Source organism: Budorcas taxicolor, chromosome 12 (assembly GCF_023091745.1).
Source record: "Budorcas taxicolor isolate Tak-1 chromosome 12, Takin1.1, whole genome shotgun sequence".
Classification (NCBI taxonomy): domain Eukaryota; kingdom Metazoa; phylum Chordata; class Mammalia; order Artiodactyla; family Bovidae; genus Budorcas; species Budorcas taxicolor.
Genome location: NC_068921.1, coordinates 30003797 through 30031257, shown reverse-complemented (window position 1 = coordinate 30031257; position 27461 = coordinate 30003797). Strand labels below are relative to the sequence as shown.

Here is a 27461-nt window from a genome sequence, read left to right as displayed (position 1 = left end):
TTCTCTTTGCACCAAAGTGGGTAACCCATGCTAAGTCACTTCAGTCACATTTGACTCTTTGCGACCCCTAGATTGTAGCCTTCCAGGCTCCTCCATCCATGGACTCCTCCAGGCGACAATATTGGAGTGGGTAGCCATTCCCTTCTCCAGGGGATCTTCCTGACCCAGGGATTGAACCCAAGCCTTTGGCATCTCCTGTATTGGCAGTCAGGTTCTTTACCACTAGCGCCACCTGGGAAGCCCTAAGTGGGCAATGATAGTGAAAGTCACTCAGTCATGTCCGACTCATTTCCACCCCATGGCCTATACAGTCCATGGACTTCTCTAGGCCAGAATACTGGAGTGGGTGGCCTTTCCCTTCTCCAGGAGATCTTCTCAGCCCAGGGATAGAACACAGATCTCCCTCATTGCAGGCAGATTCTTTACCAGCTAAGGAAGTAGGTAATAGCTGTATCCTAACTTGGAGACATTCAATATTACTAAACAGCTAGTATGTACCAGATTACCAGGTAGCTGCCAATAATATAAAACCCTCTACATGCTGTGAAAATGCTAACATACCTGGGAGAGACATAGTCCAATCTGCGGGGACAGAAGAACAGTTAAATCAACAAGTACAAAACACGGTTTTTGGTGCCAGGAACATGGCCTGGTGAGGAGAATGGGGTCCCGCACATCCCTGCTCAGTCCTCTTTCCCAGCACACTTTCCACCTTCCCACTGTCCCCTAATTCCTGGGCTGGGGTCACCCGTTTGATAGCATGGAGCTATCTCAGAGACTCTGGCTCTAGTTCCACTGACACACATGACTTGTGATTTTGTCTTCTTGCTCAATACCTACTTCCTCTAGCTCAGAGCCTGCAAGATCCCTGACAACTTAGCCTTCATTCGCTTAAGCTGAAAACTGCGCAAAGAGGAACATCTGCAGTTAAAGTCGGAAAATATTACTTTCTTTTCAGTCTAATCCCCTTTTGCTCCTCTCCCCAAATGTATGACAGTGCTCAGGAAAGCTCATTTCATGAATTACACAAATACACAAAAGCAAGGTATCCATGGCACTAGAAACACATCTTTTTACCATCGCACCGTGTCCTCAGCCGGCCTGGTGAAGCGCTCAGCACCTCGGTGCACCGGGGATGAGCTGTCGGGGAGCCTCCTGCGTCTCCATGGCGACGCGTCACAAAACAGCCTCCACCGCAGCACCCAGTCGAGCTGGTGGAAAGCGCCCCGCGACGACGGCCTCTTGGAGCAAGAATGGCAGAGTCTCGGCCGGAAGCTGCGTGCCCTTCTCAATATGGCAACAAGAGACGGCCAAGTAAGCCTGCGGACCCTGCCACCTGGCCGGCGAGGTTCGGGGGCGGGGTCTCTCCTGGAGCTGGGGTACCTAGGGCGAAGGCTGCCTAGGTCTTCAAGAGGCCGCGCTCTTATGGATGGAACTCAGTTTAAATAGAGGCTGGGAATTCAGGGAGAATGAAAGGGCGTTCACGACCTTGCCTCTCCCCAGCCCTTCGCCCTAACTCCTGCCAAACCCCTCCCCCAAACGCTCAGTTGTTTAAACGCCCCGTGAAATGCCCAGGAGGGTACAAGGGAAAGCGGGGACTGACGCCTTTGGGAGAACAAGGCTAAAGACGAAGACGGAACGGTGGTGGGGAGCTCTGAAGAGAGCAGACCCAGGGGGAGCCCTGGTCCCAGGCAGGATCTGAGAAACAGCCCAGAAAGGGGGGCAGGGCTGAAGACTGCAGAGACGCGACCCCCAGGCGCATAGGCAGCAGAGGCTGGGAACTAGAGCCGTTGGTGCTCGCTTCTAAGCTTCGCTTCCCTTTGTTTCAAAGGGATTTTGTATCTAACAGAGGCAGTGCTTTTAATGCTAATTCTGCATGCAAATGCAGCGGGTTTACTAACTCTGCTTTTTGTGTCGGTGAAGGGAGAGCCGCTCTAGCCGTGATGCTAGTGGCATGATTACTGTGTAGTCAGCTCCATCCTAGCCTTTCTCATGGCAATAATAACCCACTGCAGCCCTCTAGCTGGGTAATTGTGGTTCCCTGGTGGCTCCAGAGGAGTGGGGATTGTTCAACTGTAAATTCCCTAGGATTGCAGTCCCGGGAGAATGAATGAAATGTATACTTTCATCCCATTCATCCCTTTGTAAATTACAAATAGCAGATGAAAAAAAATTAATACAAAAATATTTACTTCGCCGAGTTTCTCTGTGGTGTCCAGGCAAACAGGAGAGGCAGAGGAAGGTGCGTGTGTGTGGGGGGGTGCTCCTCCCCAGCATCTCCCCATTTGCATTCCCCTTGAATCTCCTCTCCCATCTAGCCATGCTGTCTTGGTTTCTTTCACTGTCTGCTCTCCCCTCTCTTGTCTGGGAATGTTGCGATCCTCCAAGGTGTATCCCCTTGGTTTACATACTCTATCTGAGTGGCCACATCCTGCCACAGGGCTTCAAGTGCCAATTCGTGGCTCTCTAATCTTTAGCTCATAAACCCGTCCTCAACCTCAGACCAAAATATTCATCTACCACATGCCTTTGGATGTCATAGGAGAGCCTCAGACTCATGTACAAAATGGCACTCCTTGTCCTCCTAGACTCAGAAGTGCAGTGAGGAGGATCCCAGCTGCTCAAAGTAGAGGGGAGGGCACGGACACCTCAAGGGCATCACCAGGTCTCATTGATTCTGCCTCCAAAGTGCCTCTTCCCCCTGGGGGAGTTTGCCCCTTCACACCCAGTCTCAGGTCTCTAACAGCCACTCCCTGCTGCTCCGTCCTCCGTTGCGGGAAGGGCACCCTCCAAAGGGTGGGTCTCATGTGTCACTGCCCAGGTCTGGTCTCAAAATAGGATGAGGTCGATGATGACCCCCATGGGCTGATTGCTATCGGACTATTACTATCAACTGGGCTCTTAAGTGCTGTATTCCTTCCAAGGGCTATCATAAATTAACATGAACGTGTCGCTGTAAACAACCGAAATTTATTTTCTTACATCTTGGAGACCAGAAGCCTGAAATCAAGCTATTGACATGGCTGCACCCCCTCTGGTGGCTTCCGGGGAGAGTCCTGCCTTGAGTCTTCCAGCTTCTGGTGGCTGTTGGCACTCTTGACCTGTGGCCCCATCACTCCAGTCTCAGCCTGCATGCTCACAATGGCCTCCTCAACCTCCCTCTGCCTCTCTCTTATGAGGATGTTGAAATTACATTTAGGGTCCAACAGATAATCCAGGATGTTCCTCACCTCACATCCTTACTTGCATCTGCCAAGAGTGATGGGGCCTAGGTTGGTGTTGCTTGCTTAGAAAAAAACTTCCTGATTTCTCTAAGAGTCAAACTCAGAGCTTCAAATCAGGCTCAGTGATGGTTCTTTAGAGAGCAACACCGCCTCACAGTTTCTCCCCACTTACTTGTCTATGCTTGAAGTTCTCTCAACAAAGAACATTAATTCTGCAATTGGAATAAAATGCTTTAAAGTGTAAAGTGATTCCCACTAAAGCAGGAGAATCAAAGGATAATGTCATTTCTAGTATGACGGGATCAGAAAGTAGACAGAACTCTGCAAGCAGAGGGACAGAGCATGACAGGCAGGGGCTAAGCCTCTCATTAGACTAGGGGAGCCTCAGGTGGAGGTGAAACTCACCAAATGCGAAGGGATCATTTCACCCGGGTGTTAGTGAAATGTAAAAAGCCACAGGTAACTGCCAATATATGAAGGAGCAAATGACCACTGAATTAAAACTTAAAACTATATTCCCAAGTAATTTGGTGGTACTCTGTTGGCAATGAGAGGTTGGGCAGATCAGTTCTAGGGTCTGCCAGTGCAGAAGACCTGGGTTTGATATCTGGGTTGGGAAGATCTCCTGGAGGAGGGCATGGCAACTCACTCCAGTATTCTTGCGTGGAGAATCCCATGGACAGAGGAGCCTGGCAGGCTATAGTACCTAGGGTTGAAAAGAATCAGACACGACTGAGTGACTAGGCACAGCAGTGAATTCTCTGTCCACACTCTCCCAGGTCTGCCGGCAGCATTTGCCTTGTAGGTGGTCCCTCCCTCCTCCTGGAACCTCCTTTTTCCTTCCGCCATCCACAGCCTCCTGGTTCTCTGCTCATCTCACACTCTTCTCAGCCTCCTTCTCCAGCTGTTCCTCATCTCCCAAACCTCTTGACATTGGGCAGGCCTGGGCTTCAGCCTTAGGACATCAGCTCCTCTAATGACACTCCGTCCCTTGCTGAGCTCACCCACTCTCACAGCTTTAAAGAACATCTATACCATACAATGGATTCCCTGGTGGCTCAGCTGGTAAAGAGTCTGCCTGCAATGCGGAAGACCCTAGCTTGATCCCTGGGTCAGGAAGATCCACTGGAGAAGGAAATGGCACCCCACTCCTCTTGCCTGGAAAATCCCATGGATGGAGGAGCCTGGTTGGCTACAGTCCATGGGGTCACAAAGAGTTGGACACAACTGAGTGACTTCACCATACCATACAATCTTGCGCAGTCATTACAAAGAATGAATTGGAGCTGCACCAGATGAGGGATTTTCATATCATGCTATTAAGTGACAGAAGAGATACACAAAGCTTACTTTGTGTAGGATGAGCCTGTTTTTGTCAAACAAAATAGGACTAAAACCCAATACACTGGGATTTCCCTCGCAGTCCAGTGGTTAAGACTCCACACATCCAAGGCAGGAGGCATGGGTTTGATTCCTGGCCAGGGAACTAGATCCCACATGCCATGTCATATAGCCAAAAAATTAAAAATAAATAAAGAATAGGGGAAATTTAAAAAATAAAATATTTTACAAACCAGTTTGTTACCGAATTGATGTACATATATATCGATCTGTATATGGTTATATCTGCTGGTCTGAAAGTCTGGAAAGAAACAGGCACAACTGTTAACATGGGAGGAGGGATGGGGAGGACAGCATGAGCAGGAAGGAGTAAGGAGAAGGGCTCCAGCAGAGAACCTGACTTGCAAACTATGACCCCCTTTGTGTAAAATCAGTTCATGCATTTACAGATGTATCCAATATGATGCATGAAAAGTCAGACATTAGAACAGTGATAGTGAGTGCATTAAGATGATAGAATTTCAGATGAACTCCCTTTATATTTTTATGTATTGCTCAAATTCTTGAAAACAGCCTATGTGAATTCTCAAGGAAAACAATAGACTTATTCAAGTAACTTAAAGGAGGGCTTCCCGGGTGGCTCGGTGGTAAAGTATCTGCCTGCCAACGTGGGAGACATGGGTTCGATCCCTGGGTCAGGAAGATCCCCTGGAGATGGAAATGGCAAACTACTCCAGTATTCTTGCCTAGGAAATCCTATGGACAGAGGAGTCTGGCAGGCTACAGTCCATGGGGTCTCAAAGGATCAGACATGGCTGAACACATTTTTATTTAGGGGGGAAACTCAGATGATTAAATTGAGCTTCCCTTCTTCCCTGGTGGAGATCACAAGTTGGCCTTCATTCCTTTAGACTCTACATTACCACTCAAAATGTTTGTCTCTTGCAAAATTGCTTTAAGTATTGAAATAACATTTGATCAAAATATGCTGTCTGCCATATTTAAAACCAGTTTATTGTGCTCTTAGCAGGTGATACCGGTTGGGATCCTTATGCCACCACGATGAGGACTGCATTCACACCTAAGACAGGAACAGCACCTGCTTTGTTTCGGTACATCCCTATTCGTGCCAGATTGATGTACACACTTGAACTTGTTCACCTGTCTTGTATTACTCAGAATCCAAAACTGACAAAGAGTAATCAGAGAAGGCTTATAGAAAAGGCATTCAGATAAGACCCAATGCACACACAGGTCTCCTCCAAGCGTCAGAGAGGGTTTTCACCTTAAAAGAGTGTCCCAAGCACCTATAGGGAGATTTAGAAATTTAATACATGGATCCTTCATAAAGCCACTGTGTGTCATGCTTTACAACAGAGTCAGTATATAGTTAATATAATTGTGCTACCTAAACATGGAGCATGAATTGAGTCCATTTCCTGGTTTATAGGAGGTAGGCGATAATAACTGAATGAATGGACAAGTGAGGTGTTGTTAGCACTTCCACCCAACTGTAGTCTTAGAAGGTTGAACAAGGTCAAGGTCCGCTTACCTTTACCTTCACCCCTCCAACTATTGGTTCCTAAAGCAATATTGACTTGCAGCTTCTCCCCAGCTCCACCTGAACTGAGGGTGGTGGGAATTTCTCTCCATCAGCTGCCCCTCTAAACTCGTTGGTGGGTGAGCAAGGGTGGGGCTGCCATCTTTCATTGCATCAGTGGTTGGTGGGAAATCAGCATGGAGGACCCTCCCTTACCCATATTTACCCTGTAGACTGCTTCCAGTGTAGAGGATCTTTTCACCTTAGAAATGCACGTTGTTGAGAAGTCCAATGGAATATTGGCCAGACTGCAGCAGTGCAGTCAGGCAGAAATGGGTTCTGAGCTGAAGCTCAGCTCCCTGTTCTAATTAGCCCTTATTTTCTCTGCTACCTTAGACAAGCAACAAGCCCAGTTTTACTTCTGCTAAAAGTTTTAAGGTTGGCAAAGTGGGAATGATGACTCCTGACTAACATGTTTGTTCTGAGGACAAGTTAAACCTACTAGTCTCCTGGCTAGCATGAAGAAGTTACCCCCCCAGATTTCCGTTCATTTCCCCCCAGCCTAATATTTATGACAGACTTCCAAAAGGCACAGGGCTGCAAGACTCTTGATTTCCAAGTTGCTTGCTATCCCACTGAGTCACATTATGTCCCCTACAGGGAGATTTACCATCTGACAGTAACGGTTGTCTGAAGAGGAAACATTTGGGATGAAAGCCAAAACCAAATGGGTACTTAAGGAGTCTAGATTAGTGGTCTTCAAATTCATGTCTTTTTAAAGTTCACAGGAAAGTTCTCATCATAAATTAAAATAGCTGTGAAACATAAAACTTCCAACCCATCCTGAATATTGACATTTTAAAACAAGACCATTAAGTCGTTTCTTTACATATAACCAGTGAGTAATCTAACCATCTTAGCAAATTGATACTCTCTGACCCTTTAAAAAATATATACAAACAAGCTCTTCTTTAATAGATTATTTATTTCATTCTCTTTCCTTCTTGAACTCTTACTCCCAGTCCACTTCCTCCATAGAATTTTACTCTGCTCTAATATATTTTGTGTTTGAAAGCAATTTATTGATCACTCCATTATACCTCTTTGCAACTGTTTCAGTATATTAATTGAAATTAATTTTTAAACATGTTATATGACTCCAAGTATTGAGTTATCACAATTATTTTTAGTACAGAATTGCTGAAAGCAATAAACACATTACAAATTGTTGATAATTACTAAACACAAAAAGTAAATTTTTTGGAATTGCATCTTAATGAGATAAATGGGGATGTTTTGTTTTCAATTACTTCATGTCTCCATATTTGAGTGTTATTATTTTTGGAATAAGACCACACTCAGCATCAATTTTTCCTGCTTACTTTTTTTTTTATTTATAAATGCTGATATTGAGAAGCCTTGTTCTCATAATTAAGTAGATGTGAATGAAAGGAGTTTTAGTGAAGCATTGCCATTCAATACTCTGAACTCTTAATGGGTTTTATGGCAAAATCACAGGTGATTTTTAATGATTGATTGGCTGACAGCTTGGTTGGGTACTCCTTCACTTTTATTGAAAGCAAATAATTAGATGATTTGTCATCCAGTTATTGAGTTATTCCCTATCTCATTTTCTGAGACGTGAAAAGGCATGTCTTAACAAATGATTATTAAATTACATCTGTTACTCCTTCACTTGGAAGAAACTTATTTCATATATACTCAAAAAGGACTTGGAAAATAGGAACATTAATTTCAGTAAATGTTTTCCAATATAATATTTTTTTATCATTACATACTTTAAATCTATTTTTATCCAAATCTTTGAGCTGAAGATTTAACTCATGCAATTTATACTAGGCTTACCTAGCGGGTAAAATCAGTCGTTGTCCAACCAGCAAGTGAAATTAGGTTTACTTCCTGTCAAAATAAAATCTGGCTACACTTATAGTTCAAATAAATGTTAAAATATATTTTGAGAAATATTGTGAAAACTACTGATAAATTATGGAATGCATATTATAGTGAAGATTATTAAAAGTAGACAGGGGATGTGTAAAGTGATTTAGGTCTATTATGATTAATTATATCCAAGTAATAAAAATAATACAGTGAAATGTGTAGCTATATATGTAAGCTATCTTTGAAGTGAGGAGTATGATTAAAAAAAATGAGGATTCTTAGTTAAATATGTTCTCATGTGTACGGAACTCTGGTGCTTGACTTTGGGAAATAATTAAATAATACCATGCATAAAAATCAGAAACAATTTAATTGATTTCTTTAGATACCAAACAATATTTACTATGCATTTAATGAAAGGAAAAAGTTATATAGGTTAGCATATAGTTATACATGTAAAATTAATAGTATAACAAGCTAGCATATACTTTCATGTATTAAATATTTTACATAAAATAAAATAAAATGAGGATTGGCTATATTGAAGTAAATGTTTCATAATACATATGGGTTTAAAAAGTAGATTTAAGTATCTTATTGAATGATGAATAAAAAAATCTGAAAAAAGATCACAAGATTTTCGTGTACCAGTTTTATACAGTAAATCTTTAAAAAAGTGATAGTCTCAGAAAGATTCCAGTTACACTGAAAAGAATCAGCATTGCCATCCTGTACTGTTTCATCTTCACAGAGATGCTCTTTTCTGCTATCGACATATCCTAGGGACTTTTTTAAAAGCTAGAAAAATGCTTACATTTAAAGATGTGAGTGAAAGAGCCATTTTCAGCAATCTATATTCTCTGCTCTCTTAGAAGCTCTCCTTAGAGAGGGATGAACATTTGATAGTTGTTAGGAAAGGGAAAACTAGCTGTTACTCTCAGCCACACCATCTACAGCATACCTACATTCAGGACATCCCCACACAGGCCAGAATACTCTGGTTACAGTCCCACCCTTTACTCTTGACCTAGAACAGCAAGTCCTGGGTAAGTGGGAACTTGGGTTACAAGAGGGTTCCCTGAAAGCACTATAACGAAGTTTCCCTTTGCCAGGCACCCTTCTCACGCTTGGTAGCTTATACCCCGAAGTATAGTGATGAAAAGAATGCAGGGAGAAAGAGATGGGAGATGCGGGAAAGACCCACCTAGATATGCAGATTTGTACTTGGGGAGACACATGAGGAAAGAGCATATGGAGAAATGCAGATGTGCAAATCAATTCCTTTAAAGTAATCTGTGTTGTGTTCCCTTTGCAAAAATCTTCATGTACCTTTGATGACTTCGGTTTGATTTAGGACCACAGTCATGCTTGCATCTGCTCATCTGAATGACAAGTGAAACAGTCCAGCATCCAGATGGATCCCACTTTCCAGATGTTTGGTTTCTTACAAACATAACCTGAATCTAACCCATCCCTCTTTTTTTTTCTTAAGTCAACATGAAATATTTTAGACATAGAAAAAGAAATATACAGTAAATTCCCAATTATCATTCAGCTATAATAATCAACAACATACGGACATTTTTAATGTATATCCTTCACTTAGCCTTCCCACTCAATAATAATGAAGCAAAATCCAAGCATTGTATCATGTTAATTCTAAATATTTGGGCTTCCCTGGTAGCTCAGATGGTAAGAGTCTGCCTGCAATGCAGGAGACCCAGGTTTGATCCCTGGGTCAGGAAGATACCCTGGAGAAGGGAATGGGAACACACTCCAGTATTCTTGTCTAGAGAATCCCAAAGACAGAGGAGCCTGGTGAGCTACAGTCCATGGGGTTGCAGACAGTTGGACACAACTGAGTGACCAACACACACACAGTTCTAAATATGTTTTCATGTCTCTCTGAAAGATAAAGACTCTTTAAAATATGTAACAATACCATTCGGAGAAGGCAATGGCACCCCACTCCAGTACTCTTGCTTGGAAAATCCCATGGGCAGAGGAGCCTGGTGGGCTGCAGTCCATGGGGTCGCTGAGAGTCAGACATGACTGAGCGACTTCACTTTCACTTTTCACTTTCATGCACTGGAGAAGGAAATGGCAACCCACTCCAGTGTTCTTGCCTGGAGAATCCCAGGGACGGAGGAGCCTGGTGGGCTGCTGTCTATGGGGTCGCACAGAGTCGGACATGACTGAAGTGACTTAGCAGCAGCAGCAGCAACAATACCATTATATCACCTAAAAAAGCAATTCCTTAATATCAAATCGCCAATCAGCAATAAAATTTTCCCCAATTGTCCCATAATTTTAAAAAAAAGTTGGCTAGAAATTGAATCCAGACAAGGTCTACACATTGTATTATCTTTATTCACTTAATCTACAGGTTCCTCTACTTTTCTTTCTTTCTTTCTTTCTTTTTTTTAGAATTTCTTTGTCAAAGAAGCAAGTTATTCTTCTGGATTTTTTCTGACTCCACCCTCATCATATCATTTAAAAACATCCTCCTTTTCATGTATTTCCTGTAATCTGATAGTCCAAAGACTTCATCTGATTCAGGTTGGGTATTTTGACAAAAATATTTAATAGGTGGTTTTTTGTGTGTATATTCACAGTGTCAACTGCTGATTACTTCATTATTTCAGTAGGGACTTGAAAAGCATTGGCATCTCAATTCTTATATTTCTTCCTTTTATTAACTGGAATACTTTTCATGGAAACTTTTCTTTACCAAGTATCTGGTTACTTGGTAACCAGAACTACTGGTAACCAGAGTTACTCTGAACTACTTGTTTATACAGAAGAGTACTCAGTTCTTACTAAAAAAAATTAATTTAAAAATTTAATGAATTTCAGATTATTCTTTTAAATTTCATATTAGGACTCCCATACTTTTGTTAAGAGCCGTCCTAAGATACAGGATTGTTTTGTTTCAGGGAAACCTAGATATTGAATTATTTCTGGCATCAAGCCTTAAGCCAGCCAACCTTTGAAAAATTGTTTGACATGTGTACTGTTGTGAAATTTGTTATGTAAATCTTAGTTTGGTTTCTACTCTTTTCTTATAGTCAGAAAAGTACCAGAAGGCTAGGATATACATATTCACTTGGTGATCCTATTCCTAATCAAACACAGTACAATGATGAGTATGTTTGGAAACCATATTCTAAAGAGGATTCAATCAATGTTGGGACTTCAAGAGGAATCAAAAACCACAGATCTTACCCTAGTCAGGTAAGATACTATCTACATATCTCTTGACTTTAATATTGTATCCATAATCCGTAAGAATGAGAGTTTGGATATATCCCAAAGATCCTTCATCATCTACAGCTATGGTCCTTCTTAGACTATTTTTTGCTCACTTTCTCACAATTATTTCTAACTACTTCTCCCTTATCCCCCTAAATAAAAAATATTTTTTAATTATAGTGGAATTCATGTAGCATAAAATTAACCATTTTCATGTAAACAAATCACTGGCAATTGGTATTCATAATGTTATACAACCACCATCTCTATCACATTTCAAAATATTTTCATAACCCCAAGAGGAAACCCTGTACCCATTACTTCCTATTTCTCTCTCCCCTAGTCTCTGGAAACTATCAATATGCTTTCTGTCTCTATGGATGATATTCTATATGTGGAATCATACCATATGTGACCTTTGTGTCTGGCTTCACACTTAGCATTGTTTAAAAACATCATTTTCAAAGTTCACTCACATAGTAGCATCTATCAGCACTTCATTCCTTTTTATGGTTGAATAATATTCTATTATATGTATATACCACAATTTGTTTATCCATTTATCTATTGATGGACATTTGGGTTGTTGCCACCTTTTGACTGCAGACTCTGCCTGCAATGCAGGAGACCTCGGTTTGATTCTTGAATCAGGAAGATAGGCTGGAGAAGGGATAGGCTACCCACTCCAGTATTCTTGGGCTTCCCTGATAGCTCAGCTCCTAAACAATCTGCCTGCAATGTGGGAGACCTGGGTTCGATCCCGGGGTTGGGAATATCCCCTGGAGAAGGGAACGGCTACCCACTCCAGTATTTTGGTCTGGAGTATTCCATGGACTACATAGTCCATGGGGTCACAAAGAGTCGGACACAACTGAGTGACTTTGACCTTTTGGCTATTATGAACAAAATTGCTATGAACAGGCATGTACAAGTATTTGTATTTGGTATATGCATTCCCAACCCATCACAACTTATACTATTTTGATTATCCAGAATGCTCTTCTCTTGTCCACCAAGGTAACTCATAGGCTTAGTTTAAAAAGAGCCAGCTAGAATTCCTTCTCCACTAAATGAAAGTAGCTGACCTTCTCTCTGTTTTCTAGGTACTATGTACACTTCCCCCATCATAAAAGGCAAAGCTCAATTGTAGCAAAGGATTTCATTTATTGGGTTGCCACATGGCATGGTACCACCTGGGATGGAACCATCTGGACATGTTCAATGGGTAATAAGGTAGTAGAATTTGATGATCAGGTCAGTAGAATTTAAGGTCAGGATTTGATGACTGAAACGATGTAAAAGACAAGGTGGGCAGTGAATGAAGGATGCTGTTTCTGTTTTTTACTTGGATGGCTGGGTCTGCGCTGATGCTATTTACTGAAATGGAACTTTCAGGAGGACCAGGTTTGGTGGGGAAAAGTTTAGGAGAAAAGTGAGCTCAGTTGAAGACATGTTGGGTGAGAATATGTCCAATAGGCGATTGAATGCACAAATCTGTGACTCGAATGGAAAAGGTGAGCTTTAGATGTAGACTTTGGAGTCATTAGAACACACACACACATGCCCCATTTAATTTGGTTCCTCATGGCACCCACATATAATCTATTTACCTCTTGAGTATTTTCCTTAAGATTTATAATTAATTCCAAATAGTTACAATATTACACTGTATATGTATACATATGACATACACATACATATTGGACAGCATTTATTTTCCCTTTAAGCGTTATTGAAAGTGAAGTGAAGTCGCTCAGTCGTGTCCAGCTCTTTGCGACCCCATGGACGGTAACCTACCAGGCTCCGCGGTCCGTGGGATTTTCGAGGCAAGAATACTGGAGTGCGCTGCCATTTCCTTCTCCAAGGGATATTCCCAACCCAGGGATCAAATCGGGGTCTCCAGCATTGCAGACAGACGCTTTACCATCTAAGCCACTAGGGAAGCTTTATTGAAGGCTCTCAACAAATGGCAACCAGGGTGGCAGGGTTTCCTGTGCTGTCTCAACCAATGAGAGCCAGAGTGGGAGGGTCCTGTGCTATCTTAGCCAATGAGTGCTCCTCTGCCAGCCTGTAGACTCTCCCATCACCTAAGTTGAGGATCTATTGCATTATTTACTCTCCTGAGGCCTCTCTGCAACTTTTGGCCCATCGTTTTGCTTCACGTCCCACATTCTATGCATCAGGAAACCTTATTTACCTATAAAATATATTTAGAATATGATCACTTCTCCCAGTCATTTTTCTCTTGTCTTTCACATGAAAAGTCAAACAAATGACAAAGCTCCATGTTATAGCTGGGTCAGATGATGGCTCTGCAAGACTCTGCAACGTCAATGTGGTAGCCGGGTGTAAAGAACTCAAAAGAATGTGTATACAAAACCACTTCCCAGTGGCACTAGTGGTAAAGAACCCACCTGCCAATGCAGGAGATGTAAGAGAGCTGGGTTTAATCCCTGGGTTGGGAAGATCCCCTGGAAGAGGAAATGGCAACCCACTCTAGTATTCTTGCCTGGAGAATCCTATGGACAGAGGAGCCTGGCGGGCCACAGTCCATGGGGTCACAAAAGTTGGATGCGACTGAAGCAACTTAGCACATACATACAAAAACACATGTGTTCTTCATTCCATAAGGTGAAACCCTGTGGATTTTCTTGAAAATTGTGTTTGTATCCATAGAACTTCTTTCTCTGGACACTACCTCAATCGACAACCTTATTAAAGAGCTACTTTCCTTGGAAAATTGCTGCATCAATGGAAGAGGTTCGGAAGGCAATAGGAAATCAGTTCATTTCCATCACAAAGAGAGACTTTGTGGACCGATCCAAGGGTAAACGTTCATTTTTCTCCTTTCCCTGGTAAAATGTTAGGCACCAGAGTCTGCATGGTGAGCAACACAGATGCGGTCTCTTCCCTTGACGCTCACAGTATAGACGTGGAGAGAGGTAGTTTTGCAAACAAGAGTTGACCTAGTGAGCACCTATAAAAAGGTGCACGTTGTGGGGAATGCAGGGTGCTGTGGGTGCACAGTAGGACATTCAGCCTAACCCTGGAGGAAGAGGTCAGGAAAGGCTTCTTGGATCCAAAGGACAAGGACGAGCCAGGAGAAGATGATGGGGTCGAGTTAAGCCTGTTGTCTTCAATTATTTACTGCTGGTTTACCATTTTAAAAACACTTATGTTAAAATTCCTTTTATTAAACTGATATGTGCATAGAGTGAAATCTAATAGTTACCTACAGGCTCACAGTGAAATAGCAATTCCCTGACCCCCCTCCCCCATCCGCTCTTGGTCCTACTCCCACTGACTATCAATTTCCATCCTTTCAACTATTCTTATGGGATCCTCCATATTTTAAAATCATATCCTCGCATACTATTTCTGATTCATCAGTCTTAGGCATTATGATTGACTTCAGTTATAGTAACTGAGGATGTGGTCCTCTTTCTCAAGTCCCCTCCATCCATCCTCTCAGTATAATTATATTACAAGTTTGGAGTTAATGCAATTGCTAGTGTTTATAAGATCCAACCAGTCCATTCTGAAGGAGATCAGCCCTGGGATTTCTTTGGAAGGAATGATGCTAAAGCTGAAACTCCAGTACTTTGGCCACCTCATGAGAAGAGCTGACTCATTGGAAAAGACTCTGATGCTGGAAGGGGTTGGGGGCAGGAGGAGAAGGGGACGACAGAGGATGAGATGGCTGGATGGCATCACTGACTCGATGGATGTGAGTCTGAGTGAACTCCGGGAGTTGGTGATGGACAGGGAGGCCTGGCGTGCTGTGATTCATGGGGTCGAAACGAGTCGGACACGTCTGTGCGACTGAACTGAACTGAACAGATATTATAATTATGATCATAGGATATATTATAATTATGTTAACACTGCTTGGTCTTCCCTGGTGGCTCAGTGGTAAAGAATCCATCTGCCAAAGCAGGAGGCATGAGTTTGATCCCTGAGTCAAGAAAATCCCCTGGAGAAGGAAATGGCAGCCCACTCTAGTACCCTTGCCTGGAAATCCCATGGACAGAGGAGCCTGGCAGACTATAGTCCATGGGGTCACAAAGAGTTGGACATGACTTAGAGACTAAATAGCAGCAACAACAAACGCTGCTGAGCCAAATGATATTTTATCGGTATATTTCCTTTTAGTTCTCTTTTGCTCTTTTTACCATAGTTAATAATTAACTCTTTTCAAATGCTTAGTTTTCTATATGCCTGTCACACTCACTGAATCCACTTTTACCTGGTCCAACATCTCAGTACATCACCTTCTGCTGTACCTGGTGTCCCTGAATCCAGAGCTTCTTAGGTTCAGTTTTGCTCTGAGAGCCTGGCTAGGAAGGGTAATCATGTGACTACCATGAGGTTAAGAAGGTGAACCAGGGGATTCTAACCACTCTGTATCCAAGTTTTGACCAAGATCCCCTGTTTCTGCCCTGAGCCTCCATACCAGCCTTCCACTGAACCAACTCCCTCTGACTTTGAGCCTGCTGGAGTTTTGCTGTGTGGATTAGCTCACGTTTTTGTTAACCCCTTCTGCAGTCCCTTCATTTCAGCTTTCTCTACTTTGCTAACTCAATTGCTGCCTCTCTATTTGGTTTCCATCTTCTAAAAATGTGTTACCCTCTCCATTCTGCTCTCAGTCTGGTCAAGGGTGGGGAGGGAGGAGTCATTTGCGTGGTTACCATCCACTGGGTTTCATAGGAAGCACTGCTAATTCTTTAACTTCCAAACCCTTCCAATCTGGTCTCTGCCCCCATCTGGTCACTGAAGCTACTCTTGTCAATGTGCCCAATAATCTGGCAGCATGAAATGTCGGGGGCTGCTTGCTCCTTCTGGAAACACTCTTCCTTTGAACTTCTGTGACACCACACTCTCCTGGTTTCCCCTACTACTTTGTCTCCTTTTTTTTGTCTTTTTTTTCTACTTGACCTCTAACAGAGTTCCTTAGGGTTCCTGGTTCCTTTATAAAAGCAACTCTCCATCATCCTGAGGATTTCTGCGTTTGTATCTCTTCCTCAAGTCCTTCCCTGGACCCCTGATTTTGTGTATTGGGGGATCAAGTAGAGGCCTCATTAGGGTTCCAAGTCATCACCTTTTTCTTCCCCTAGCACTGAACTTTGTGTATCATCTATGGACCCCTGCAATTCCATTGCCACATGGCAGCCAGAGGCTCTTTCACAGTCTAAACTGGATCGAATACTTCTGCTGCTTCTTTTCACTGTCTTCCTTTGCACTTTGAATAAAATCCATGTTCCACTTCCTTCTCTTGGTTCACAAGGCCCTGCAAGCCTGGCCCGGCCCTTGCTTTCCTCTTCACTCCGGCCCTCTCATTCACGAGTCTCCAGCCACACGCGCCTTCTTTCAGTTCCCTTAAGGCTGCAAGCTCTTTCCCACCTCCGGTCAGCACTCGGCCTGTCCCCTCTGCCCGAAAGGCGCAGTTTCATTTTGTCACTCTCTTGACTCCAGCTTAAACGCCACCTCGCCTGTGAGACCTTTCCTAGACTTATCTGGAGAGGCCTGCTGTCATCTTGCTTGCCTGTCGCCTTTGCATTCTGCAGTCCTTTGTTGACTGATTCTTGTTTCCTGTTGTTTGTGTTTTACTGTTTCCTCCACGACTCAGCATGCCCCCCAAAGCTCTTATTCACTCAGGGCCTAGTACAGCATGTAGCCTCATTCCCTGTAAATATTTGTTGAGTGATGGAGGGCATGTTTGGGAAGTATACTTTCTGAAGCTGGATGGGAACAGAATCAAAAGACCTCCATACTTGCAGATAAAGGGTCATGGAAAAACATCTGAAATGTCAGCATTCTTAAAAGATGTCTTGGAGCTTCCAATTAGAGTCGTGCTTTCTGCAAGTACAAATTACCATTTCCCCACGTGTGGATAAATACCCCAGACCTGTCAAGACTCCCTCCTAAATCTTTCACCTCCATCTGCTTCTTTCCCTCCCAATGGCCACTGCCTTAATTCAGGCTATCATCATCTATCTCTTGGATGACCTCGAATCCACTCCCCTCTCCAACTTTGTCTCCTCAAGTCCATGTCCACACTAGGGTCATAGTAAGTTTCCAGATGTGCCAGTTGACATCACTTTCCAGCTTAAAACCCTTCAGTTATATCCTCCTCTCCACCTTTATCTCCAGGATAAAAGCTAAGTGCCTTAAGGTGAGTGCTGTATAATCTGGTCCTTGCCCACCCCCACAGCATCCTCCAGCCCCCACGACTGCCCCCGACCCTCCAGTTTTACAATGCCTCCTGTAACCTTGTGCCCTTTGCCCTCTGCCTCTTCTGTGTGAAGACCTCTCCCTCCTTTTATTTTTAGCCTATCTGTCCATGCGTGCTCAGTCGCTCATTTGTGTCTGACCCTTTGCCACCTTATGGACTGTAGCCCTCCAGGCCCCTCTGTCCATGGGATTTCCCAGGCAAGAATACTGGAGTGGGTTGCCATTTCCTCCTGTAGGGGATCTTCCTGACCCAAGGATCAAAGCCATGTCTCCTGCGGCTCTTGCACTGGCAGGCAGTTTCTTTACTACTGAGCCACCCGGAGAGCCCCATCTCTGTCCGTAATTGAAGTCTAAATGTAAACTTCATTTCTCTCCCAGGAGTCTTCTCTGATCCTCCAGATTTGGAGCAGTGCCCCTCCCATGTTTTTATAGCTCCTGTTCTTTCCTCTTCCACAGCATTTATCAAATAATATTGTGATTCCCTTTTATGTATCTGTTTCTCTAATACTTTAAGCTTCTGAAACACAGAGGCTGTGTCTTGTCTTTGAATCCTCATTATTGAATTAAGGCCAATGAGTAAGAAGCTGTAAAAGGGGCTTGTTTGCACATTCAGGCTGGAGAACTTGGCTTTGATAAGTTAGAACAGCAGAACTAGCTTTCACCTGGCTGTAGATTAAGTGCCCACGGTCTTAGTCGTTTTGAACAGTCCTTGCTGTAGATGTACAGGGGCCTTTCTGCAGCCATCGTGTGCTACGTGTGCTAAATTGCCTCAGTCATGTCCAACTCGGTGCAACTGCATGGACTGTAACCTGCCAGACTCCTCTGCCCACAGAATTCACCAGACAAGAATACTCAAGTGGGTAGTTATTCCCTTCTCCAGAGGGTCTTCCCCACCTAGGGATCAAACATTATGTGCTGTGCTTAGTTGCTCAGTCATGTCTGACTCTCTGCAATTCCATGGACTATCTCAGAGGGGCGGTTTCTCCCTTTGGGCTATAAGGACTCTGGTCTCACGTTTGTGAAAGTGTGAAAGTGTTAGTCGCTCAGTCATGTCTGACTCTTTGTGACCCCATGGACTGTAGCCCACCAGACTCCTCTGTCCATAGAATTCTCCAGGTGAGAATACTGAAGTGGGCAGTCATTTCCTTCTCCAGAGGACTTCCTCACCCATGGGTCGCAGCTGGGGCTCCCGCACTGCACGTGCATTTTTCACCAACTGAGCCGCCAGGGAAGCCCTGTCACCTTTACCAACTGGAAAAGAAAACCAGTGGGAAGTGGTCTCCTGAGGCGCAGGGATAGTCCCTCAGGGTGGGGTTGGCATTGGGTCAGGTCTCCTCTGTTGGGAATTCAACAACATTACGGCTGCACTTCAGCACTCATATGGAGTTCCTCAGATCCTTCTGTACCAGGAATTTCTCCAAATCATGCTGAAGGAACTCACTTATAGGAAATTTTACAAAGACTATAAAACCATTAGTTAAGGATTAAGAACTAAGAGTTACTGTAAGCATATATCATGTAGGCAGTCACTAGAGTGTGGTTCAGATTAATTACTAATACATAGTGATTACGTTTCTTTTTTCTCTTTTGTTCACTCAATTTAGTAAATATTTAATGAGGTCTATTATGGTGATATGTACTAAGGATCAATGAAGACTTACTTTTTCTTTTCAAAGGAACTCAGAGTAAATCCAGAGCCTGATTTTTGTCATTTCTGGGTCTTCATCTCCAGTTACTCTATATGGACAAGTCTCTCAAGACCCTTCACAGTGTGGATCCTAACCTTCCCCTCCTGCTTCACCCTCAGCTACTGCTCCTCCCTACCCTGCATTCTTCACATTCACACCAACTAGACTGCATTTGCGGAGAAGGCAATGGCACCCCACTCCAGTACTCTTGCCTGGAAAATCCCATGGACGGAGGAGCCTTGGAGGCTGCAGTCCATGGGGTTGCGAAGAGTCGGACACGACTGAGTGACTTCCCTTTCACTTTTCACTTTCACGCACTGGAGAAGGAAATGGCCACCCACTCCAGTGTTCTTGCCTGGAGAATCCCAGGGACGGGAGAGCCTCGTGGGCTGCCATCTATGGGGTCACACAGAGTTGGACACGACTGAAGTGACTTAGCAGCAGCAGCAGCAGACTGCATTTGATGAATGCACTGTGCATTTTAGCTTCAGTGCTGACCATTTGTCAAAACACACCTTCTGCTGTGTCTGCCTTTTTTATTTTTAATTGAAGGATAATTGCTTTATAGTATCGTGTTGGTTTCTACCAAACATTAACATGAATCAGTCATAGTTTTACCCATGTCTCCTCCCACTATATCTGCCTTTTGATTCTTGTCTTCCTTCCACCTCTGGGTTTCTTTTCTTTTTTCTCTTTTTAAAGATTTTTCATGTGGACCATTTTTAAATTCTGTATTGAATTTGTTACAATATTGCTTCTGTTTTTTATGTTTTGGTTTCTTTGGCCATGAGGCATGTGGGATCGTAGTTTCCTGACTAGGGATTGAACCTGCGCTCCCTGCATTGGAAGGTGAAGCCTTAACCACTGGGCCACCAGAGAAGCCCCTCACTTTCGGCTTCTGTAGCACCTTATCCAAAGCTCTGAGTCAGGGATTCTTAAGCATATGGGAAGCTTGTTCACAGGGTAAGTGCCTGGGTCCCTCCCACAGCTGGAAATTCTCAGTGTCTGGGATGAGGTTCAGCTGGTATATTTTGGCATAACCTTCCTAGGTAATTCTGATGTATTATCTCCATTTGTTACAGTCACAAGATATTACATTCTGTATCTGTGTCTCCTGTTTATCTTTTTCTCGTCACACTCATTTGAGGTAGTCTTAAGGTAGAACAATGACTTCATTATCTCTAACTTTGGCACAGAACACGTGTAGGAACTGAAAGCATTTGCTTTTGAGTTGTAGCTAGGAAAAAGGGATAGACATCTGCAACAAATGGGAATTTGTTTATTAATAAAGCTATTAGTAATTCACAAAAACCGAGTTATATAGATGGTACTTACTAGCAACAATACCAGATGGTTGTCCAAAATATCTTAAGGAGTGTCCTGAATTTGGAGCCCTAGAGTTTTCTCTTCTCTATAACCTTGTCTTCTCCTCAGGCAGTTTATGAGGTCATTATGAGAGCCATTGAGTACCCATGTCCTCTCTCCCTGCAACATCTAAATTAAGAGACACCATGTAGTGAAACCCTTTCCCACTGTGCTGTTCTGGACGGAGATCATTCTTTAAAAAATCAATATTAAATTGCTCTTGGGTGCCAGTAGATGACATCACATATTGCTTGATATACAATGTACATTGGAGTCTATTTCAAGAAGACCTATTGAAAAACTGTTTTGTAAGAAGAATCAAGGTTAGTGTCAGTAGTAATTAGCACTGTTGTGACATTGCTCATGATACTCCTATTTTTAATATTTTTGTTCTGATTAAAGCTGGTGTCGTGTGATGTGCCTCTGAACCAACATTTTGTAGCAAGAATTAGGGGTGAGCTCATTCTAAGTAAGATGACGTGATTCTCTCCTTCGTTAATCTGGTAATGCTTGTGGAACTTGGCTTTAGCTAGTGCGTCAGAGGTTTTAATGATCATGTTAGTGAATATGTCTTAACAGAGTTATTTCCAAAAATATTAAGTTCAGTTCAGTCACTCAGTCGTGTCCGATTCTTTGCGACCCCACGAATCGCAGCACGCCAGGCCTCCCTGTCCATCACCAACTCCCGGAGTTCACTCAGACTCACGTCCATTGAGTCAGTGATGCCATCCAGCCATCTCATCCTCTGTCGTCCCCTTCTCCTCCTGCCCCCAATCCCTCCCAGCATTAAAGTCTTTTCCAATGAGTCAACTCTTCACATGAGGTGGCCAAAGTACTGGAGTTTCAGCTTCAGTATCAGTCCTTCCAAAGAACACCCAGGGCTGATCTCCTTCAGAATGGACTGGTTGGATCTCCCTGCAGTCCAAGGGACTTCAAGAGTCTTCTCCAACACCACAGTTCAAAAGCATCAATTCTTCAGTGCTCAGCTTTCTTCACAGTCCAACTCTCACATCCATACATGACCACAGGAAAAACCATAGCCTTGACTAGACGGACCTTAGTCAGCAAATTAATGTCTCTGCTTTTGAATATGCTGTCTAGGTTGGTCATAACTTTTCTTCCAAAGAGTAAGCGTCTTTTAATTTCATGGCTACAATCACCATCTGCAGTGATTTTGGAGCCCCCCAAAATAAAGTCTGACACTGTTTCCACTGTTTCTCCATCTGTTTGCCATGAAGTGATGGGACCAGATGCCATGATCTTCGTTTTCTGAATGTTGAGCTTTAAGCCAACTTTTTCACTCTCCTCTTTCACTTTCATCAAGAGGCTCTTTAGTTCTTCTTCACTTTCTGCCATAAGGGTGGTGTCATCTGCATATCTGAGGTTATTGATATTTCTCCCAGCAATCTTGATTCCAGCTTGTGCTTCCTCCAGCCCAGCATTTCTCATGATGTACTCTGCATAGAAGTTAAATAAGCAGGGTGACAATATACAGCCTTGATGTACTTCCTATTTGGAACCAGTCTGTTGTTCCATGTCCAGTTCTAACTGTTGCTTCCTGACCTGCATATAGGTTTCTCAAGAGGCAGGTCAGGTGGTCTGGTATTCCCATCTCTTTCAGAATTTCCACAGTTTACTGTGATCCACACAGTCAAAGGCTTTGGCATAATCAATAAAGCAGAAATAGATGTTTTTCTGGAACTCTCTTGCTTTTTCCATGATCCAGCAGATGTTGGCAATTTGATCTCTGGTTCCTCTGCCTTTTCTAAAACCAGCTTGAACATCTGGAAGTTCATGGTTCATGTGTTGCTGAAGCCTGGCTTGGAGAATTTTGAGCATTACTTTACTAGTGTGTGCTGCTGCTGCTGCTAAGTCACTTCAGTCATGTCCAACTCTGTGCGACCCCCTAGATGGCAGCCCACCAGGCTCCCCCATCCCTGGGATTCTCCAGGCAAGAACACTGGAGTGGGTTGCCATTTCCTTCTCCAATGCACAAAAGTGAAAAGTCTAAGTGAAGTTGCTCAGTCGTGTCCGACCCTCAGCGACCCCATGGAGTGCAGCCTACCAGGCTTCTCCATCCATGGGATTTTCCAGGCAAGAGTACTGGAGCGGGGTGCCATTGCCTTCTCCTACTAGCGTGTGAGATGAGTACAATTGTGCGGTAGTTTGAGCATTCTTTGGCATTGCGTTTCTTTGGGATTGGAATGAAAACTGACCTTTTCCAGTCCTTTGGCCACTGCCGAGTTTTCCAAATTTGCTGGCATATTGAGTGTGGCACTTTCACAGCATCATCTTTTAGGATTTGAAATAGCTCAACTGGAATTCCGTCACCTCCGCTAGCTTTGTTTGTAGTGATGCTTTCTAAGGCCCACTTGACTTCACATTCCAGGATGTCTGGCTCTAGGTGAGTGATCACACCATCATGATTATCTGGGTCATGAAGATCTTTTTTGTATAGTTCTTCTGTGTATTCTTGCCATCTCTTCTTAATATCTTCTGCTTCTGTTAGGTCCAGACCATTTCTGTCCTTTATCGAGCCCATCTTTGCATGAAATGTTCCCTTGGTATCTCTAATTTTCTTGAAGAGATCTCTAGTCTTTCCCATTCTGTTCTTTTCCTCTATTTCTTTGCATTGATCTCTGAGGAAGGCTTTCTTATCTCTTCTTGCTATTCTTTGGAACTCTGCATTCAGATTCTTATATCTTTCATTTTCTCCTTTGCTTTTCACTTCTCTTCTTTTCACAGCTATTTGTAAGACTTCCATGGTGGCTCAGACGGTAAAGCATCTGCCTACAATGCGGAAGACCTGGGTTCGATCCCTGGGTCGGCAAGATCTCCTGGAGAAGAGAATGGCAACCCACTCCAGTATTCTTGCCTGGAGAATCCCATGGACGGAGGAGCCTGGCGGCTACAGTGCACAGGGTCACAAAGAGTCAGACACGACTGAGCGACTTCACTTTCACTTTCAATAATAGTGATCTGGCCTAACCATCCATCAGTAAGATCCTTTTTCGAGTGGTTCTTTTCCAGGTAATGGGGAGGATGTGTACTGCCCATCTAAGGTTGCTGGATTGGGCAAATAAAAATACAAGGTGCTCAATTAAAACTGAATAATGATATTGCGTTAGTGGCTCAGTTGTGTCCGACTCTTTGCAATCCAATGGATTGAAACCTGCCAGGCTCCTCTGTCTATAGGATTTCCCAGGCAAGGATACTGCATTTGCAGACAGATTCTTTACCATTTGAGCTACCAGGGAAGTCCTAATAACAGGTAAAAAATGAGTGCTTATACAGATACAGAAAATTATTCATTATCTGAAATTCAAATTTAACTCCACATTTCCATTGCAAGGGCCTTGTGCAGCAACCAAAACAGCAACTACAACAAATTTAACTGAATTCCTATATTTTATATAGCAGCCATAGCCCTATCTAAAATACCTCACTCTGCTTCCTAACCCCAGCCCCAGGGCCTAGGCAGGACTACTGGAGTGAGGCGTGCTTTCTGAGTCCATGAAGCAGAAACAAAAGAACACTCCTGACTGATGAACAGTATATTCATTAGAAACTACTTCTGATCATTTTAGCCTATGCTTCCTGTGCCTGATAAAGCAGAAAATTATTTCTTGGTTGAAATGTCCATAAAAAGTACATTGACCATATCTCTAAATGCAAGAAGAGAGGGTTCTGAATGTGATACATTGGAAGCTACTGCCAGAAGCAAAATGGAATGAAAATATGATGCTATTTAGAGATACCTTACAAGGAGTAATTATTGCCTTCCATTTGTACCTCCACTCCAGATCAGAAGAATAAACAGCGTTCTCAGATGTTTCTAGAATGGAAAAAGTTAGTTCCCCGACCAGCAGACACAGAATTTCGACGGAATTACCAAATTCCAGCTAAAATTCCTGAGTTACAGGATTTTAGTTTCAAATATGGATGCTACTCGAGCCTACCCATTGCATCTCAAGGTCTAGGTGAGTACACCTGTAGCTTTTTAAAACAATTTTGTAGACTGTTCCTATTCCGAGATTCCTCAATACATTCCACAACACATTTGTGGGACCTGGCGAGTCCCACAAATAGAGGCTGGGATTCTCTGCTCAGTGACAGCTTCTTGTCTTTCCTTCCCTTGTGTGTCTCTAGTCCCTTCGGTGCTGTACAGCCACATGAGGAGCCAAGAGCGCACGAAGAAGCAGTCCATCTACCAAAGTGACTACGGGAAAGCCTATCTGGATTTCTTGACAATTCTGAACTCATTCAGCCCCTCTCAAGTTGCAGAGTACCTTCAGGGTGTTTCCTACAAAGGTAAAATGAGGTCTCAAGTTACTATTTGATAAATTACAGATCATAATAATACATGGCTTTCCACCAAATAGAAACTTTCCCAACTTCCAGCCCCTGGGGTTCGATATATATGTATGTGAATACAAAAAGGTGGCACAGTGGTAAAGAATCCACCTGCCATTGCAGGAGATGCAAGAGACGCAGGTTCAATCCCTGGGTCAGGAAGATCCCCTGGAGGAGGGCATGGCAGCCCACTCCAGTGTTCTTGTCTGGAGAATCCCATGGACAGAAGAGCCTGGAGAGCTACAGTCAACGGGGTCACAAAGTGCCAGACCCGACTGAACACGCATGCAACATACAAAGTTTTGTGTAAACCTCAACCCATTGAAAATAAATTTTTCTTCAAAGAGGCCCCAGTGAATATATCCCCACTTATTAAAAAGAAAACATCTAGCTTTTCACTTATTTCTGATCTCACTTTGCTGTGGTTGAGCTGCTCCAGGGCGACTTCTCTTTTTCTTATGGGTAATTGATTTCTCCAGTGGAAGTCTGTACTCTCTCACGGCTTTGTTTTAGTTTGTGTAATCTTTATTTCCTGTTTGGTGGTTTTTTGTGTGTGTGTGTGTGTGACGGTCTTCTTGCGGTACATGCAAATCTTCATGTATCTCATCCTCAAAGAGATAAATGTCATTCAGGACTGGTTGGGTCACTTTCTAGGACACATATTCCTATATCACAGAACTAACATGTCATGTACATTATAAAACATTCAAAGTTAAATGTGAGATCACAAAAACAAATGCAAACTTAGGTGGAGAGTAACTCAGGCACGCACGCATGCACGCACACACACACATGCACACATGCCCACACACATGCACATAAACATGCACACACAGGCACACATGCACACACGCACGCACATGTGTGCACGCACACACATGCACACACGCACGCATGCACACACGCACATGCACACACACGCACACACACGCACACACACACCCTGATCTCTAGCCCTCGGGTGGCGTTTGTCACACTGAGCACAAGGACAGGCAGCATCACTTGCATTCTTCCTTTCTCTTAGTTTTGGCTGCACAGATGGTAATTTCTAGGAGTGACAAAGCTTTATAGCTCCACCATGTACAATTTAAAAATATGTGATTGGTATTAGGGGACCATAGATGTTCGTAACCAGAGAAGACTCCTTCAATTTCCAGATGAGGAAATGGAGGCTGGGGAGAGAGGTCAGTTATCACTCAAAGACTGGTGGGCAGAAAAGCAACCCTGGCTTTCATGAAACTTTTGGACCAATAGTCTCTATTGTTTTGGTTATCATCGCATCACGCAGAGCAAGCACTGTCTGGGTGCTTCACATATAGCACTCTTCATCCATTCCAACAACTGTGCTAGGTAAGTATCAGTACCTTGATTCAGAGATGAGGTAGCGGATAAAGAGAGATGACAGATGTGTGCTCAGTCGTGTCTGATTCTTTGCAACCCCATGGACCGTAACCTGCCAGACTCCTCTGTCCAGGGAAGTTTCCAGGCAAGACTACTAGAGCGGCTGCACAGAACAAAAGCCTATTTCCTTCCACAATCCACGCTCTTTCCAGGAAGTCTCGCTGATCCCTTGAATATTGTTTGCTCTTTTTAGTCAATAATTACATTCAAGAGATATTGACTATTGAAGAGTCTTTTTAGCTATTAGACATAACAGCTTTGATTATCATGATTCTTTTGGTCTCATTGAATTCATATTTAGAGTACTATTGTCAGTAGAAATTGTCACTTAGAAATTTCTCTATTTAGCCTTGAAAGAGTTAAGTGGAAAATTTCATCCTGTTTTTCTTCATAATTTTCAGAAAGGCAGATTCTTGATCGCTTTATTCGCTCTTACTGTGATGTGGGCCAAAGGATGGATAAAAAAGAAAAATAGTTCAAATGAAGAACATCTGAAAGTAACTGAGTTCTTTTCTCAATAATCAAGAAAAAATAAGATCAAAATTGTTCTGAATTATAATTTCATCATGACTTGGTGTAATTTTGTTTGTTTTATTTTTAAACAATAAAATCATTTAAGGCTGAAAACCATCCCTTGCCTCCCAATCTATTCCTACCCAATTTTAACTGTATCCAGTGGGTTTTGATATAATGTTTTTTCACCATTCTCTTTTGGATACTTACTTTGTGTCTTCAATTCTGGTTTCCTCTTTGAACTAGGAATTATATGGAAGAGGTTTCTTAATTTTTCAATAATTAGGGGATTAAAAATTCAAACAAATCTCTGCTTTTGGAAAATTAGCAAACATTTTTTATGCCAAGTATAAGAATGATTTGTGTATTACATGAATAGCAGAAGAAAAAAATGTATAGTTAATTGTACTTTTAAGCCACTTCTTTGTCTTAATTGTATATTTTAACTGTCATATTCTGAGGCAAAAATATTAAAAACATTCCACAATAGAAGTGTTTTCATCAATGTCTCCTAGTATTTCTGGGATTTTTGCTACATATTTTTGGCTCCTATGTTGTTTATCGGTGCTTATGACTTACACAGAGCTTCTTCATTTTCTTATTACATGTTATTCTTCTTTGACCATGTTAATGGTTTTGACCTTGAATTAT

The 27461-nt window shown here is 42.9% G+C and overlaps 1 protein-coding gene across 1 annotated transcript; it reads left to right on the top strand.

The window, feature by feature from the left end:
• The first annotated feature begins 1253 nt into the window (after positions 1-1253).
• TEX26 (testis expressed 26) lies at positions 1254-26772 on the top strand. Its single transcript, XM_052650325.1, has 7 exons — positions 1254-1314; positions 5596-5677; positions 11076-11241; positions 13936-14086; positions 24347-24523; positions 24693-24854; positions 26699-26772. Exons 1-7 carry the CDS (start codon positions 1254-1256, stop codon positions 26770-26772), a joined length of 873 nt encoding a protein of 290 aa, XP_052506285.1.
• The last annotated feature ends 689 nt before the right edge of the window (positions 26773-27461 follow it).